This window comes from Lupinus angustifolius, chromosome LG05, assembly GCF_001865875.1.
Source record: "Lupinus angustifolius cultivar Tanjil chromosome LG05, LupAngTanjil_v1.0, whole genome shotgun sequence".
Classification (NCBI taxonomy): domain Eukaryota; kingdom Viridiplantae; phylum Streptophyta; class Magnoliopsida; order Fabales; family Fabaceae; genus Lupinus; species Lupinus angustifolius.
Window position 1 is genome coordinate 10,151,441 of NC_032013.1, and position 19,592 is coordinate 10,171,032.

Here is a 19,592-nt window from a genome sequence, read left to right on the forward strand (position 1 = left end):
AACACCATATCACCCCCCTTCAACCCCCTTCAACCCAAACAAATAGAAATCCTGTACTATTTCTAACTGTGGCATGAAAATTTTGAGTTGGGAACACTTACCTTTACACCTGATGTGGTGTCCATCTCCCACTTCCAACATATATGCCTTGGTCTCATCAACCTTCAACTGTAAGTGATTCACCAGTTTTGTTGATATGAAATTGTGAGAAGCTCCACAATCCAACATGATCACCACTGGATGCAAACCCATAATACCCTTTATTTTCCATGACTTAGTAGAAGTCAACCCCTTCATAGAATACAAGGAAAGTTGTAGGGAATTAAGGCTCTCTAAGTCTTCTTCTCCACTTTCTCCAACATCTTCCCCCTCTGCTAAGATCAACATTCTCAACTGCTTATTCTTGCACACATGGTCCCTGGTGAAAAGCTCATCACACCTAAAACATAGCACATTCTCCCTCTTTTCCTTCATTTCAGCACTGGTGAGTCTCCTGAAATCCCCCTTTCCCTTAACACTTTCTACTTCTTGTGTGGTTTTGTGAAATAACCCTCCACTACACACAGATGAACCCTCCCTCCTAGTACTATTTGTTGATGAAGGGTTTAATTTCACTGTCTTGCTATAAGGCCCCCCTCTAAACGATCTTGCACCTTTAGTATAGGTGGGGTTAGGTCTCTTGCTTATCACCATGTTCTTTTGCTCAATGAGTATAGCCTTCTGAATTATCTCATGCAGAGTGGTCAACTCATATAACCTCACTTCTACCCTTATCTCCTCCTTGAGCCCATTGAGGAAGACTCCTCTTACAAACTCTTGGTTAACCTCCCTTAAAGCCCCCGCGTACTTCTCAAACTCCTCAACATAAGCTTCAACACTGCTATCTTGCTTCAAGGAAAGTAGTAATTCAAAAGGATTTTGCACCATAGAAGGTTGGAACCTTCTGACCACAGCTATTTTGAAGCTTTCCCATGTAGGAGAGGGGTTACATCCCTCTCACCATTGAAACCAGCTCAAAGCTCTGCCTTCCAGGGCCACCATTGTGGCTTGCATCTTTTCCTCTTCTGTAATGGCCCTGAGGTTGAAGTACCTCTCCAACTTCAGAACCCAACCGAAGGCATCCTCTCCATGGAAGATTGGAACTTCCAACTTCCGCCATCTATCAAGACCTCGATGACTCCTTTTGCTTTCCATCTCTTCACCATTTTCACTACCTTCTTCCATCGAGTTATCCCCCTCTGAAATCCCTAGCTTCGCAGCAATGGCAGAAAGCAAATCCTCCATTTTCTTCATTCGAGCCTCATTCAATTCTAACCTAAGGCGAATTTCTTCCCTTTCTTGTAACAAATCGTCGCGTTCGTGAGATCCACTTTCACCTTCCTTAGCCATGCTTCTAGTTGACACCATAAAGCGAGTTCAGCAGCAATAGCGATGGCGGTTCCACTCCTCAGGCACCAAGAAAGGTGCTCTGATACTAGTGTTAAACACTGGTATCTGAGAATAAGAGAAATTGAACGAATTAGAATGAATATTGCCCCTAACCCAGAATCAAAGTGATTCTGTTAGGGTTCTAAGAATTTTATTGAAGATAGGAAGAATTACAATGTAGAAGAAGAGAAAAACAATATAGGGTTCCACAACCCCCACCCTCTCTGATTTTCCCAAATCAGAATAATAGTTTTCCTAACTAACTAACTACCAAAGGTAGCTTTCTATTTATAGGCCTAACCGAATTAACTAACTAAGGGTAAAAAGGGAAAGTTTGTTTACTATTTACTTAGCCAAACCTTCATTTTCCCTCTTTTATACACATTTCGAATTATAGGCCCTCCCTTACTCCTATCATGTTCTCATTATAATAAATCGAAACTTCCAAACAAAGAACAAAAAAGTATAGACAAAACTATACAAATATGAAATCTAACTATCAATTTTGGGTAAACAATGGCCTTCAAGCTCCAACAAAAATTGTCAGAAAGTATATAGCAAAGCAATTAAAGTGACAACAGAAAAATTTAATGACTAAAATTTAAATATATGGTACAAAATATAGTCATATACATGACAATAAAAATATGACTAAAAACATGAATGGGTATTTCGAAGAAACAGATTATGGGTAGCAAATAAATGCACCAGATTTAACTAATAGATAAAGAGGGAATTACACCGATATCTCCTGAGGTTTGACTTAATTACACCCTCTTGTTTCGAAAAGGTGAAACAAGCTAGAAGAGGTGAGTGTAGAATAGTTAATGGAAAAGCAAGAAACATCCTTCTATCTTAGCATAGAATAGTTAGTGGAAAAGGATTTACGCAAGCATACGGCATCATAACATGTAGGAAAGAAAGGAAGTTTCAGCATAACTGATTACTGTCTAAAAGACATTCTAATTTCCAAATCTACAAGTCTGCACTAACTTATAGTTTTCTTCTACTGTAGAAGGGAAACAGTGCAATTGGCATGACGCCATTTGCTTTCCTCTCCAGAGGACATTAATTTTCGGAAACCATAGTTTTATGGTTGGTTTAACTTGTACAGGACATGGCAGGACATAAATTTACTTTAACATTTCCACTTTATTTAGACAATACCAGCAGACTGAATTGATGTTTGGAACCGATACCGGAAGAACAAGGAACTCACATAACCTAACATACTTGGCCATTTTAGTCATATTTGTTTTCCTATTTTCCTATGCACTTGAAAGAAGCATGTCGAATGACACAACATAATCTTTCTAGCTAGCAAAATTACATATCTTCAAATCATATTCAGAGACAGAGAGAGACTTCAAGAAACTAAGGCTCACCCTCTTCAAACAAAAGCTATGATTAGGTAAATTCAAGCTAGCTAGTCATAACCTTAATTTCATAATGTTCAATCATAATATTCTTTTTGAAAAGTACAGAAGGGTAAATAGTAAATTATCACCTTCAGTCAAATCATATTCAATGATATACAACATACCAAGAAAAAGCCTTTGATAAGAATAAGCCAAATTTTGCACTGGTCAAAATCCACAACAGTAGAGTGCATGATTGAAAGGGTGTTAGAACATGAACCAACCTCAGCAAGACCATCAGAGGAAGGATGTCGAACGTAGCAATAATATTCAGCAGTGACAAAAGATTCTTAGCCGGGGCGTGGTGTAAGTACATCAAAATAATCATCCAGAAATGGGATGCCTTTTGGGTTTACAGTGTGCATTCCCGAATAAGATGGACACTGGCAATATATTTATGAAGCACATTTAGACCACATGTCAAAGCAACTAGAAACCAAAACAATGACGAAACTTAGCATAGCACAAATAGGACAAAAATTTCAACTGTATATTAGCGATAATAAGTGTCCTTCACTTCAATCTTTTATCAATGGATATGTTATTGCAGTCTTCTCTCACTCAACAGTTAGAACTACTTTCCACATTAGCCCCATCTCGCTACATCATGGACCAAGAAATAAATTTAGTCACTATCCACCTCCTGTGATTTCACTATGTTCCTAGATGAATGTTCACTAGTGCTTAGACAGGATTTGTAACTTACACTTGTATCACAATTTGGCCTAGTTTTCGTATTACTATTGGTATACTACATCTGCATTTTTTTTCGCTTATTTGCTAAAGGTCCATTTGTTAAAATCAAGCAAAAGTGATGAGAAATGTTCAGTGATTATAAAGTAAGAGAAATTAAGTATAATGTAACCCAAAAGTAAGCAACTTCAATGATTCCCACATCAGCAGATTGCAGTCATTTGTCAATATAATTAGTCAAAGTCGATATAGCAAGAACTCTGTTGAATGTCGTACCCCGGAAAACAAGTTTTCCTATTTAGGAGTGCCAGACTATCAAAGTACCGGACAAAGTTCTACATGCAATCCAAAATAATCTGCAAATGTTATCAAAATAAGCAAATTCAAACAGCTTAGAATGGAAGGACAAGATTGTTAAAAACTACATTCATATCCAGCAACAGTTCCTGATAATATCTACAAATGGTACTGCCCTTAATATTCTGGTAATAGTCTTGACATCTAAAACTCTATACATGACTGAAAATTATGTAAGAATGGATAAAGAATGATGAAAAATGACAGTCGTGTGATGAACCAAAAATCAATGAATGGAATAGACACAAACACAAAACGAATCTAAAAAAACAGGACTTAACCAAAAGTTCAAAAAATGTCAACCAACCATACAAATTCAACATTTTGTCATACGTAACTAGAACGAATCTCACCAACTTTCACCCTCTTAAGAGGCCTCTAGCTAACATTTCACCAAGAAGTTCCTTTGCCTTTTCATTCTCATTATTTTCAAAAAGAGTACTAATAATTGTGTTAAAAGTTATAGCACTAGGGGTGCAACCATTGTCTTCCATTTTTGATTGCAGAGTCAATGCTTCGTCGAGCAAGCCCGCTTTACAAAGGCCATTGATCATAACATTATATGTGTAGACATTAGGTTGATAGCCTTTAATCAAAATGTCTTGAAAAACCTCTTTTGCATCTTTAAGTCTTCCACCTTTGCATAGTCCATCAATAAGTATAGTGTATGTGCACACATCTGGCTGAATTCCTTGGTCTCTAATTTTCACGTCTAATTCAATGGCCTTGTCAAGCTGCTGAATTTTGCATAAAGCATCCATCAACGAGCTGTAAGTGATTACACTTGCCGGTAGACCTCTATCATTCATCTCATCAAGAAGTTCCCGAGCATAGGAGATTCTCCCAGATTTGCACAAACCATCAATAAGAGAATTATAAGTTACAGCATTTGCGACCATATTTCTATGATGCATTTCTTTAAAAAGATTCATGGCTTCTCCCACCATTTTATTCTTACAGTATCCATTAATCATGATATTGTAACTTTGAACATCAGGGGTTACTCCCCCTTGAGCCATGTTGTCTAATATGCACTCTGCCTTGTTCACTTCATTAATCAGGCAATACCCATCCAATAAAATATTGTAAGTAACAACATTAGGCTTCACACCATCTTTTATCATAAGAGCTAAAACATTGGTAGCTTCTTTGACCTTTCCTTCCTTGCATAGTGCATCAATCAACGTACTGAACGTGAAAACATCGGGCTTGATGTTTTTTAATACCATTTCACTTAATAAATCCGTAGCTTCCTTCCATTGACCCACAAGGCACAAACCATAGATTAGAGAGATATAAGTGACAACATCAGGAGAAATTCCGTTAGCGACCATTTCAAAATATAAATTGTATGCATCGGTTACGAGTTTATCCTTGCATAGTCTATCAATAATAGTGCTGTAAATTACAACGTCGAGCTGAATCACTTTCCCTCCAATCTTTCGCAACACTTGCATAGCAGCTTTTGTCTGGCGGACTTTACAAAGTCCGTTAATCAAAATCGCGTAACTGAATTCATTTAACTGATATCCATATGCTACCACAGTATCATGAAATTGAAGTGCTTTCTTAATATCACCACTAAGACAAAGACCCTTTATCAGCATTGTAAAAACAATGGCACCAGGCTCAAAACCCATCTTAAAAATCTTTGTCAATACAGAAAAAGCAAAATGAATTTGACCTATATGACAGTAACAATTGATCAAGATACCCAAAGTATAAATATTAGATACAATTCCCTTGATTTCCAATTGTTTAAAAAGGGATATAGCAATGTTATATTGTCTCATTTTCACAAAGGAATCTAAAGTTTTATTGAATTCAAAGATGGGTGGGGTATAATGCATACAAAGCATGTGATTGAAAGATTAAACTGCATCATTAACATTGAGATGATTTGGGTGCAAAGAAGGAGAAGATAGCATCCTAATACTGAGAAGGGAAATGGGGTTTGAATTTGAGAGTAAAGAATGAAACTTTGAAGTGGAAAGTGCATAGCTTTCACCATAAGACACGTACCTGTAGCATGACATTGTTGTTGCAATCAAATTTCTTTCATGTCTCATTGTCCTATGTTAGGTTAAGGCTACCTCTCTTCTTATTAAATCATGTTCAGCCAAATAAAATTACAACATAGTAGTTTCTAATAGAGATAGTTGTTTTGGAACGCCACAAATTGCCTCGATCATGAACAATCAAAAAATTGAGTTGATAAGAGGCCCATTTTGCTTGTATTATAGATTTGTTGGGCATTCTAAGAGACTTTTAGAAGCTGCAATGCTTATAAAGTGAGTGAGAAATCCATGTGGGTATTGTGGAGGACTCCATTAATTACGTGTAGGATTCATGGACAGGTGAAAAGAAACAGAGTTGCAAAAAAGAAGAATAGGGAATGAGAATATTGAGTAAATGTTACTTTAGTCATAAAATTTTATTAAATGACATGTAATAAGGACATTACAGTGTTATTTAACAATTTATTAACGGTAGTGGTATTCAGTGTAACGTGTGTGTATATATATATATATAAGGGGTGATTCGTGTAAGTGCAAAAAATGGAAGAATAATTTGTGTAATACTACTAAAACTAAAACTCAAGGGAAATCTGTGTAATTTACTCATATTATTAATGTTAAAAAAATATGATAAGTATTTTTATTTACAATATTTGTTAAAATAAAATGTATTATGGTATATCATGTTTTAGAAGTACAAACAAAATTATACATATATGTTTGATTATCCATAATAATATTTAAAAAGTAAGTCACATCCATAAAAAAATATAATCTTAAATGAAAGTGGTTCAGTATAATCGATTTTGACTGATATAATTATCTGAAAGTTATAATTGATATATTATACCTATAAAGAGATTGATTTACTAATTTAACTCTGTGATACAATGTTTTCATAACACTTCCTCCTTTTATTCTTAAAATAACAATAATGTAGCAGTGCTATTAAATTTGGAGACTGGAATTAGTCAATAATTAGATCAAGGTATTGATTTAATGAGTTATTGGTTGTATTAGTGGATCACGGGCTACTTGACTTAGCTTATATTAAAAAATCTAATAAATTTAAAATATATCAATATTTAATAATTTTTTACTCCAAATATATAATTTATCATTATACAAGTATAAGATTAAAGAATCAATATGTAGATTTTACAACAGCAAAATGTCACAGATAAATCAAAATTAACAAATAAAATAAGTTTTACATTTTAGTTTAACTTTGTCCCAACATAAACTAACAAATAAAAACTATGATTACAATATAATAAATAAATTTTCAAATAAGTTGATATAACTAGATTTTTTCTCTCAGATATAGTTTTGACATTTTTTAATAATGACTGAATTGACTGCATCAAACAGGTCCAATTGATCGAATCATTAATTTTATACTCAAACTGGCGAGGTCAAATTAGTTCATAGAAATTTTAATGCATAACCAATTGGAGTATCGACTCAGATTGGTCAAGTGTCTGATTCCTGATCAGACTAGTCGGACTAACCAATCTGAGCCGAATTTAATAACGGAAGTGAAATTTGTACAAGAATCCTATTTTCTATTCAATTGTGGAGTTCTTGTTTTTATTTTAATTAAAGTGCTATCTCAAAAATATAAGGATAAAAATTTCAAGTTAGTTTTGTTGTATTTCATAACTATTTTATCTCTAATACTAGGAATGATTCTTACTCCTAAAATAAAATTGCTTTTTATACTAGAAAACAACAATAATTTTGCTAAAAACAGAACAATTTATTGAATTCCTCATGTAAAATAAAATAGATAGACAGAAAAAATGGAGTCGTGTTTAAGTAAACACATAATTGAGAGAGTATTATATTTTAAGATTCGTTTCTGAACTAAGCATATTTGTCGGAATTTTAATTTCTTTTTCTTCATTTATTTTTAATTGTTAATAAAGTTAGAAGTTGTTAATCAGAATAATTATAGCTTGATAGTAACGATTTGACATAGGAAAAAACATCATTTTGTTTTCTTTCCTAGTGATAGTCAATATCATTGAAAATTTGAGACTTTGTGACATAGGCCCCTTTCATTTGTGTTTGAATTTTTTTTTTTTACTTTGTGGCAATATTTTTCCTCTTATTATGTGCTTAACCCAAATGTTGAAAGAGAAAAAAAAATGTATATATTAATATGAGTTTTATACATTGTAAGTATATTATCTATTATTCATATTTAATTATCATCAATTCTTAAAAATATAATACAAAGAATAGTAAATATTGTATCGACTGTATATAAATTTTTACACTAACAATTTTTAAAAAAAATTGTCAATCTAAGTATTTGTCGAAGGATTTGAAGCATAATATTATAAGGTTACTTTTTAAGTACAATCTTTCTTACTCTTTATTCTGGTGAGATAAGTTTATTTTATATGCATTAAAAGTAAACAAATAGAGTTTAGAATATCACATAGTTTTTTGATTTACCCTAGACCACACTGAACAAGATCATATCTATTATCTTATTGTGATCAGTTGAAAAATTATATTTAAAAATAAAATTTATTAATTAAGTATTTTTTTGACGAATCATAAATACATAAATTTATAAATTTTGTGGAATGTGGTTTCTGAACATGTTAGTGACAATGTTTTGAAGGTTCTAAACATGCATTTAATGCATTAAAGTTCTAATCTTTTTTTGTACATAAAGTTCTAATATTTTGGAATAGCACTAAGTTTGTTGTATTATTTGGTAGTAAAAACTAAAAAGATCCAACTCATTTCACCAATTCCATGGTGACATATCAAAAACAAAACAAAAAAGATCACTCATAAATCATAATATGCAAAAGCATCATCCAATTAGGAGACAATTACCCAATATAACAAATGAAGCGCAAGTTGTAAAATATGCAATGAATATTGAACAACAAGGAATGAATATTTTTGCTTATATTGAATATGAAAAGCTATACACAAATTTAAATTTAAGGTGAAGAACATTAGGACTTTGGCATTTGTCTAACCACAACTTCATGCTTGCAAATTGGGCAGAAATTTTTATGCACAAGCCATTGTTTTATACACTGAAAGTGATACTTGTGTTCACAATTTAGCTTCCCCAACTCTTCACCTCCTTCATACTCCTCCTATACATACAAGCAAAAAACATCATCTTAAATCATTTGAACACATTTTAAAAAGCTCACAATGCATTTTTGCATGTATAGACATTGTTCTAGTGATATAAGACCCCATTAAATTCCTATAAAGACAAAAAAGGTCAAGGTATGATGCCTTTGAACGATACTTATAAGAATGACAACCACACATCAAAAGAGATTTGTTCCTTATTTATGGGGTGAAAAATACCATTAATAATACCAAAAAAAAAGTAAGCGAAGGTAAAGTAATAAGATGAACTCACTTGACAAATGGTGCACTTTTTGTCTATTTGATTCTTTAATGTACCATTTGAAATTACAAGCTTAAGTTTCCTTATGTTGAGTCTCATCTCATCCTCTTCAAGTCCAGTGTTCACGTAACCAATTTTCTCACCCAGCTCAAGTAGTTGCTGTCAAACATTCACAAAACATAAACCAAATATTTAATAGTTTGATTATGTACCAAAAATAATAGTATTAGGATCTATGATGAGAAAAAAAATGTATGCACCGACAGTAAATAAGTTTTATATACTTTTACTATATTATTTATCATTCATGTTTTATTATTGACTCTTCAAAAAAGTTAAACAAATTAATGTTGCATGATACTCAATATGTATAAATTATTACACTGATAATGCATAAATATTACACTCTATAATTATTCATATATAAAGCTATGATTGAGAGAGAACTTACCTCATATGACATGTTATCAACATCAAGTCTCCAGTCTCTAAATTGGTCATGTGAATTCAATTGTTCCTCCATGACTAGTCTTCCTTGAAGTATCATTATCTTCGAAGTACCAACACAATCAAGATATGCAATATTAGCTCTCAAAAACAGTAAGATCAAAGCCAAGATTTTATGTATTATACTTATAGCACAATGATCAAGAAAAATGTATGTGTTTGTTCTCAACTTCTCATTATAATAAATCAAAAGTTGAACTAACAAGCCTCATGTGTTCCATCACATTGGTGTAAGTGTAACGATAAGACTGTTGCTAGGTGACTATAAGATCACATGTTCAAATCTTGAAAACAATCTTTTCAGTTGCAAAGGTAAGGCCACATATATCTACCCTCTCAAATCTCACTAAGTGAGAGTCTCATACATTGAGCCGTCATTTTTATGTGTGTTCTCTCTACTTACCAACTCACCAAACATTTGTAACTAACTAACAAATCCTTATATCCTACCAATTTCTATAAATCAAGCAATTATCATAGTTATATGGTTCCTTTGTATAGTATCGAATTCCCCATCGAATTCTTCATAAACGAAATCTTGTAATAATTAATGTAAAAAACTAAAAAACGGCATAGAACCGGTTACTACACACCAAAACTGGTATCGTGTACTATGTAACTATGAATAGGGTATAAGAACATGAACCAACCTCAGCAAGACCATCAGAAGAAGGATGCAGAACATGAGGATAGTATCTGGAAGTGGCAAAAGACTCTAAGCCAGGGCGTGGTGTAAGTATGTCTGAATATTCATCAATAATTGAGATACTTTCTGTGTTTATAGTGTTCCTTCTCAAATAAGATAGATGCTGCTAATATATTAATTTATGAAACAGAATTAGACAACATGTTAAAGCAACTAGAAACCAAAACAAAGACGAAACTTAGTTAACATAGCACAATTGGAACTAAAATTGCACTTAATCATTCATATGCATGCCTATATTATTATTATTATTATTATTATTATTATCATGTGCAATACAATAAAGACAATCAATGATGAAATATATGTTGTTGCAGTCTTATCTTACTTTAGGGGTCCACAATAAACTAATAAAGAACTTCCCCATGCGTTTGTAACTAGGAAATGAAAGGCGTGCACGCATTCGGAGAAGAAAGATAACACAATAGGAGTTATAGTTGATCCTGAACAAGGACTTCTTTGAGAGAAGTGTTCTCATATAAAACCTGAGAATGTCAAAACTCGGTCCTACAACCAATTATGGATGATTAGGAATAAAAGAAAGTTAATTATTGGTTACATGATCACTTCAAAAATGAATTAGTGACTAGGATCTTCTCCAATAATGGAGAGACAAGTTCTTGTTTTTAGACTTGTATTGAAGGGTAAAAATGTCATATAATTATATCTAAAGGATAAATGTATCCCATCCTTGTGTTTTTTAATGTTATCTTTAACATGTACTTGTCTTTTCATTACCGGAGAAGACATTAACTCTTAAAAAAGTAACATGCATGTATCGTTTAATCTTAAAATTTTAAATAAGATTCAATTATTATACTAAGTACTCTCGTTTGTCACTATAGTGCATTATATTTTCATGTAAACAGTAATAATATATATTTCAATAAAATTATCTTACCATACTTGTTATTTGTAAATCATGGTTAATAAATAGAGTATTAATTTTTGACACATGTTAGTTTTTTTATGGTGCAAAAAAAATTTGTAGAATGATATATGAATGAATTTTAATGAGAATAGCAAAATCGGAAAATGCAAAACTTGGAAGTGGGGGAGTACTTTTCTAGCACATTTAGTTTTGTCTTTATCATTTAATAAAAATGCTCTTTCAAAATTCAACAAAGACAAGTACTGGTCAACTTCCTAAGAAAAAAAGATCATTTCCATCAATGTAGAAACAAGTAATTTTACATGTGTTTTCAATGACAAAAATATTATATATTATATATAAAAAAATAAAAATGTCTTATGATACTTGTCTCTCCATTAATAGAGATAATCCTTATTCACTTCCTTTATTGTGATTTGTGAACAAAACATCATAAAATTAATCAATCTCAATAATGTTCACTAAGTTATGAACATGATACATTCACAATGTAAACTTTTAGCTGTGCAGCATAATCATAATATAAGTCAAACGGAATCAAATCTTCTGTCTCTCTGTAAATTACACATAAAAAAAATAACTAGAGCTTGTTTTGTTCAATTTAAATCTGTATGGAAACAGCTTTTATAAAAGCTATCTTGGACATAATCTGACAAGTTTATCAAAAGTAAAATTATAAAAAAACTTAAGAAGAAAAAAAAGCAGTTTTTAAAAAAAGTCAGGTTTATTTTGAAATCAATAACATTTTTGTCATTAATCAACACAAGCAAAGACAACATCATACTTTTTTTAGTTTACAATGCATAAAATCTTTTTTTTTCCCACACAACACAAACAAATTAGATTATAATAGTATCATTTTTAGTAAACAAATTCAAATTCCAGAATGTATCATGTAATGCATACCGTATCACGTAATGCAGTCTTACTATTGTAATTATAGTGCTACAATAAATCATAATGATACGGTTGCATTGAGCTGCAACATAATTGTATCTGACTGCAACCACAATCCATATAGCAAGGAAAAGATATTTTACTCACAAAATAATTCACAATGATGTGACCGCATTAGTAAAAGAATTTACTCACAAAATAATTCACACTGCAACAACTATATTCATATCAGAACTAATCAAAATTGCAACCCAATTGAAAATACTAGTAAAGATATCCAAACATATTTGATTATTATAATAACTTATTAGACACTTAATCGATTATAAGTTAATCTATTTTTCAACAGATTTATTCACCAAATCATTGAAGACTAAAGATGAAGGACAATTATATAGAAACTAAATAGAGTACCTCCCTATGTGTTATCTTCTCTACATCAAGATTCCTTCTTGCAGATACATTCTTCATTGCCACAACACAATCCACAGAGGATGCAGTATCAACTGAGAACCCAATTCCAGGGCCACACCAAACATCTTGAAAATCCACACATGTAGCAGAAGCAGTAGTAGTAGAATCATTGTTACTGTTCTTATCACTGTTTCTTCTATGTTTATTCTTTATGCTCTTCTTCTTCTTATTATTATTCTCTTCACAATCTGCTGAGGATCTAATCAATGATGGAACTGACACATGATTTGATGCACTACTGGCCTTGCAACCAAACCCAATGAAGGTTGTTGCAGAAAAGTTGGTGTTATTGGTGTTCTTCTTTTTCTTCTTATGTGTTGTTTCTTTGGTGTTGTTGTTGTTGGAGAATGTAGAGAGAAGGAGAGAAGAGATTGTGGTTTTGCTTTTGCAACTTGTGGATTGGATTCTGGAAGAGATTTTTGGGTTTGGTTTTGGAATTGGATTAGTTTCTGAAATGGTTTGGCTCAATCTGTTTCTATGTTTTCTCCATTTCATGTGTTCAGTGGCAATAGGCATGGTTTAGAGAGAGAGAGAGAGTTAAGTAACTATTCTAAGACTTCAGAAAAGAAAGAATAGAGATGAATGAAACAACATCTAGGATCAGAAGTGAATAGAACTGCTTTTGTAGATTGCAGAGTGTGTATTGGACAATGAAGAATCAAATCATTTACCAGATTAATAATATTGAAACAAAAACAAAAAAATAATAAATATTTAATTTTTTAGTTAACATGTCATATTTTTATTGGTCTGAGATATAGTATGAACCATAATTTAGGATAACATTTGTTTGCTTCTACTTTGCATTTGCATAAGTGATAACTAATTTATCTTGTGTTACCTTGTATTTACTTAATTTTCTGTAATTATAATTAAGCTTACTTCTTAGGCTTATATAATTTTTTATGAATATATAGAAGGAAGATAAAAGTTGGAGAAAATTTTCTTTTTTGTTTCTGAAATGTGTATTAAATCAATGGTAGAAATAAAAATACATGGTATGAAATATGATACTCACAAGTTTATGTTCAACTAATATAACTCTTTTTTATATAACTAAGATTAGCATTATTTCTGAGGTTTGAAATAATGAAATTTAAGATGTGGTGTTGCTTTCCTTCTGAGGTTGTTAGGTGGGTTCTTGTTTGTCCTCTTACTGAAATTATGGACATATGCTATTCAATCAATGACTGAGGCCCTTCAATCTGTGACTATCTTTTGGTTCTTTTTGTGCTTTTTAAACCAAACTGATGCTACAAATCAAAAGAAAAGTTAGAAAACCCTCCCCTCTCTCATTATTCTTGAAGTGTAGTAGTTTGGCTGGAAGCTAAAGAATGAATCATATTTCATACATTATCTCGTGTTAATGATAATGACATAAAAATAATAATAATTAAAATTTAATTGTCATGACATAAAATAACCTATGTGACAAGATCCAGAGAGCAAATCCCTATTTAGATTTAGAATGCAAAAGAGGACAAAGGAGCATAGGTGACATGATATTTATAATATAATGAGCTAAAATGATATAGTGTTAGATTTCAGATGTTAGAGTAGACAACATTTGAAAATGGTCCCCCATAGAGAAATCACAAGGTCAAAAACTATGAGTGCTTTGGGATTATAATATCTTCCTCATCATTTACTTGCCAGCTCTCTATATAAATAGTTATCATGGGGGGGTGTCTTGAATAGTTGAATATGAATATTGGTCCAAGAATTGTCTTCAATGTAAAGCAACTTTGATGTAATTTTCATGAATCTCATCCAATTACCATGCTATAGTAGCCAAAAATATAAAGAAAGTAAAAAGAATTACAAGATTAGTGCATCATCTATTCATATATATATATATATATATATATATTACTTTTATGCATTGGTCATTTTCTTTTGCATCTATCATTATTAACTTTACATTCCTTGCATAATATGAATTGGACAAAGTTTTCACCTTCCACTATAATATTATACTCCTAATTATATGAGTTTTACATTATCAATCATTTACAGATTTAAATTGCTAAGTTCTATTATTATCATATGACTAACCACAGTTAAATATTTTCTTTTAATCTTGTATGTTTAAGTGTCTTGCGGATTTTATTTTTAATCTAAGAAACGTTTAAGCCCCCTTTTATGTGTTGGTATGTTTACAAATTTCAACCACCGATATTAGAATTCAACCTATGTATCAGGCTTAACAACTTTAAGCTAAGGAATTCAACGGAAAAGTTAGTGTAGTTTGACTACATTATTACATATTTAGTGTATGTTTTAAAATATTTATGGAACTAACGTATTTTTAAGGAAGTCGTGGATGGGATCCACGAGTTTGGGGAAGTCGTGTTTCCCATCCACGTCTTTCAATTTTTTTAGAAATAGTGTACCCTAAACACTATTTCTATTGTATATTAGTAATAAAAATATTATGTAGCCTAGTGGTTCTTAGTTTTTATGGTAACCTAAAGGTTTGTCGCTACCCCTTTTTATGGATGCGATGAGAAACATGCAATTAAATGTAATGGAGTCGCCATCGATGTTTTTTAGAGGGAAAACATGAAAAAACGATTTTTGAAAATATAGTTCGTTCACTCAAAAATAGAAGTTGAGTTCGGGAGTCGGTTACAGATGAGGAAGGTATTAGGCACCTCATACCGCCCGTTGTAAAAAAACGGTATCTAGATCAGTTATGTGGATATTTATTCAAAACATTAATCTTACCCTTACATTATTAAACAAAATAAAGAGAGAGAAAATATTTATTTTTTATTTTTTGTGCCTGACAGAGAAAAAACGGCTCCTACATATCCCTAGCTGCAATAGAAAAAGCAAGACTACGTAGTTCTTTCCAAAATAGGTTTTATTAGTGATATTAAAAAAGTATTCACAACATAAGGTAATGCGACAAGACATTGAGTCTATAATGGGTTACCTCACATCGCTCTTAAAATTATTAAAAAATGTATTCACAACATAAGGTAACGCGACAAGACATTGAGTTTATAGTGGGTTACCTCATATTGCTTTTAAAAAACTTTAATAATGAATGAATAAATGAAAAATAAAAAAAAACGAATTTTAGTAAATAAATAAAAAACATAATAAAATAAAAAATTAATCAAATAAAAAAAATGAAATAAATAAAAAAACAGAATAAAAAAATAATGATTAAATAAAAAAAACGAAAACAAAACAAAACAAGGAATTAGGAATTTAAATTGGGGGTTGTAGGGTTGGGGGTTTCAAATCAATTTGAGGGTTTAGGTTTTAAAAAATCAATTTGGGGTTTAAGTTTTAAAAAAAATCAATTTAGGGGTTTAGGTTTAAAATCAATTTGGGGTTTAGGGTTTTAAAAAAAATCAATTTAGGGGTTTAGGGTTAAAATCAATTTGGGGGTTTAGGGTCCAATTAAATTAGGGATTTAGGGAGGAATAAGGGGGAGGGGTGGCGGTTGCCGCCACTTGGCAGCCAGCCACGGTAGTGCACCACCGCCCATTCAGGGCGGTGCCGGTGCAGCCAGCCGCTGGACAGGGCAGTCCAGCCCTCTATGGGCGCGGATGGTACAGGCGGCCTCCATGGCCGCTGTCCGGTCCTCCGTTTACCATGGTAGGGCTGCGACGATGGCTTTAGGCGGAGCCAGTACCGTCCAACCCCTTTTTACAGCTGCAAAGAGAAAAAGAAAAAAAAAACAACACTAACGAACAAAAAATTCCAGCACAGGCACTGAAGAATAAACAAAAGAAAAAGAAAAAAAAATGTACCTAGGAGAGAACTTAGGTGTAGTGATGATAGGGGTGAGAGCTTCCTACTTTCTATCCTCCTCTCCTCTCTTCTTCTTCTCTTCCTTTTTCTATTCTTTTTTTGTTTTGTATGCCTCTTTCTCCCCAAATTTCTGATTTTTGCTAGGGTAGTTTCTAAGTTAGGCTTAAATGGGGGTGGGGATCAGGGTTTCTGGTTGGGCTAGGGACAAAGTCCAGTTGCCACAATATTTGAAATACAAATTTTCCCCCCTTTTTTGTTTTTTGAAATTTTTACCCCGGTCAAAATTAGGTGTTTACAGTTGCCTCTCTTTACTGGCTTTTCATTATATATCAAGAGCGACGAATGTTGCTAAAGTTATCACGATGAGAATGAAGTAAAGATAAAAAAGACCAAATTTTGACTGAGAAATAACACACGGAGGAAGAAGCTTCAAGCTCAAGCATACATCATGAACTCGAGGTTAGCGGGTAAAGAGCTCACGAGTCCAAATGTTGACCAAAAGAGACCACCAAGGGGTCAAAGAACAATCATGTGACCATTGAGGGGTCAGGAAGCAAGAGGATAAAAGAGACCATTGAGAGGTCAAAGCACAATAACGCGACCGCTCAGGGGTCGGGGTGCAAATAATAAAGAGACCACTGAGGGGTCAAAGCACAATCACGCCACCTCCGAGGGGCCGAAGTGCAAAAAGGATAAAGAGACCACTGAGAGGTCAAAGCACAATCACGCGACCGCTGATGGGTTGGGGTGCAAAAGGATAAAGAGACCACTGAGGGGTCAAAGCACAATCACGCGACCGCTGAGGGGTCGGGGTGCAAAAGGATAAAGAGACCACTGAGGGGTCAAAGCACAATCACGCAACCTCTGAGGGGTCGGGGTGCAAAAGGATAAAGAGACCACTGAGGGGTCAAAGCACAATCACGCAACCTCTGAGGAGTCGGGTTGCAAAAGGATAAAGAGACCACTGAGGGGTCAAAGCACAATCACTCGACCTCTGAGGGGTCGAGGTGTAAAAGGATAAAAAAGATCACTGAGGGGTCAAAGCACAATCATGCAACCTCTGAGGGGTCGGGGTGCAAAAGGATAAAGAGACCACTGAGGGGTCAAAGCACAATCACGCGACCGCTGAGGGGTCGGGGTGCATAAGGATAAAGAGACCACTGAGGGGTGAAAGCACAATCACGCAACCTCTGAGGGGTCGGGGTGCAAAAGGATCATGGTGACATATGGATAATAAAGGACTCTGGATCAAAACTTAAAAGGATATTTTGAGTCAAAACTTCGACTGTGAATGCATATGATAGTTTAGATGCTAATGATACATGAGTAATGTCAAGATATCTATGATAATGTATGCACGGTAAGTTACACGTATGCGAATAACTTAATTGTCATTATAAAGTTTAACATGAAACCACAGCGCCATCTCGGTAAGCATCAACTAATCCAATCAGCACCTGCTGCGCTTTCATTCCTCATTTTCATAAATTAATGGATCCATTTTGGGTGATCCGTTGTTTTCCAGAAGTAGCATTCACCTCTCTAATGACATATCCATTGGGGTTAAGTTTCAATGAGTTTCTTTATCTTGAATCACTTAATAAAACAGATTACCATAGAGATTATTTGATCGTGAGGTTCAAGTATTATATTTATACGACTTGAGATGTATCTAAGCAAACATGCATGCACAAAGGTAAATAGGGAGATGCAAGAACTTTCTTCTATTGATATTCAAAAAGTTACATATAGGAAGGTTTGAGAGCATATATGCTACAAGTTACAAAATTTTCGCAAAATTTTTTGCCCCAGTATAAAGTAATTGAAAATCCCTCCATCAACCTTCCGTGACGACCGAGTAACAAGCCCATGACGCCAGACTAACATGACCCCTCTGAGAACTCCCATTTCCTCTCCATATTGCCCACAACTTTTATGGTTTCTACTACGTGTACAAGCGCATGGAGGATCTTTATTTGCCCTTGGTATGGTAAACTTGCGAGAGAAAATGCCCTTTCTTTATTTGCCTTAATTTCTGCTTAGGTTGCCTTTTCGGGTTCTCCACCTAAGAGGCTTTTATTCATACCCTAATTTTTGCTTAGGCCGCCCTTTCGGGTTTTCAACCTAATGGTTTTTTTTCTTTTTTTCCAGGCATAGAATCTCTTTCCCGCGTCTGTGTTTACAGGTCTGGCTAAAACATTTACCTCCATGTCTTGTAAAATCAGAGCACCTCCTGAGAATGCATTCTTGACAATATAAGGGCCTTCATAGTTTGGAGCCTATTTCCCACGATCGTCTTCTTGATTCGGGAGGATCTTTTTTAGCACCAAGTCTCCCTCTTCGAACTCTCTAGGACGAACCTTCTTGTCGAAAGCTCTTGCCACCCTTCCCTGGTACAACTGGCCATGACAAATGGCTGCCAATCTTTTCTCTTTGATCATGTTTAACTGCTCATACTTATCCTTGACCCATTCAGACTCTTCTAGCTCTGCTTCTATTAGGACTCTCAACGAAGGAATTTCTACTTCGATTGGAGAGACAACTTCCATCCCATACACTAGTGAGAATGGGGTTGCCCCAGTACTTGACCGAATGTTGGTACGATATGCGTGCAAAGCATAGGGTAACTTTTCATACCAATCTTTGTAGTTCTCCACCATCTTTGCAACTATCTTTTTGATGTTCTTATTGGCCGCTTCAACTGCGCCATTCATCTTCGGCCTGTACGGGGTCGAATTATGATGTTTGATCTTAAATTTGTTGCACAACTCCTCCACTTCGCCACCGTTGAGATTGGTGCCATTATCTGTGATTATCCTTTCAGGGATCCCATACCTGCAAATGATCTCTCTTCAGAGGAACTTGACAAATACCTTGCGAGTGATACTACTGTATGATGCAGCTTCTACTCACTTAGTGAAGTAGTCGATTTCCACCAGAATGAAGCGATGACCGTTGGAAGCCTTGGGATTTATGGGTCCAATTATGTCAATTCCCCACATGGAGAAAGGCGAGGGGGCGACCATACTCTGCAATGGGA

The 19,592-nt window shown here is 33.8% G+C and overlaps 2 protein-coding genes across 5 annotated transcripts in view; both read right to left on the bottom strand.

The window, feature by feature from the left end:
- Positions 1-13,390, bottom strand: part of LOC109347718 (E3 ubiquitin-protein ligase MBR2-like) — a 17,327-nt gene extending 3,937 nt beyond the window's left edge. The window contains exons 1-5 of one of the 4 annotated variants that reach the window (XM_019587735.1): positions 12,725-13,387; positions 10,466-10,624; positions 9,760-9,858; positions 9,321-9,467; positions 8,707-9,042 (exon numbers count right to left, since the gene is read on the bottom strand). In XM_019587735.1, the coding sequence (XP_019443280.1) occupies positions 8,896-9,042; positions 9,321-9,467; positions 9,760-9,858; positions 10,466-10,624; positions 12,725-13,300 (1,128 nt within the window). In that variant the 5' untranslated portion in view covers positions 13,301-13,387 and the 3' untranslated portion in view covers positions 8,707-8,895. Of the gene's footprint in view, positions 1-8,706; positions 9,043-9,320; positions 9,468-9,759; positions 9,859-10,465; positions 10,628-12,724 lie in introns of those variants that run through there. The other 3 variants (XM_019587734.1, XM_019587736.1, XM_019587737.1) reach the window with 3 other exon arrangements.
- On the bottom strand, positions 3,921-5,898 carry LOC109347716 (putative pentatricopeptide repeat-containing protein At1g12700, mitochondrial). The gene has a single exon (XM_019587730.1). The coding sequence runs from the start codon at positions 5,753-5,755 to the stop codon at positions 4,256-4,258; it is 1,500 nt and encodes a 499-aa protein (XP_019443275.1). The 5' UTR covers positions 5,756-5,898; the 3' UTR covers positions 3,921-4,255.

Coding starts and splice junctions, on each gene's coding strand:
- LOC109347716 (XM_019587730.1), bottom strand. CDS start 5,755: ATGCTTTGTATGCATTATACCCCACCCATCTTTGAATTCAATAAAACT.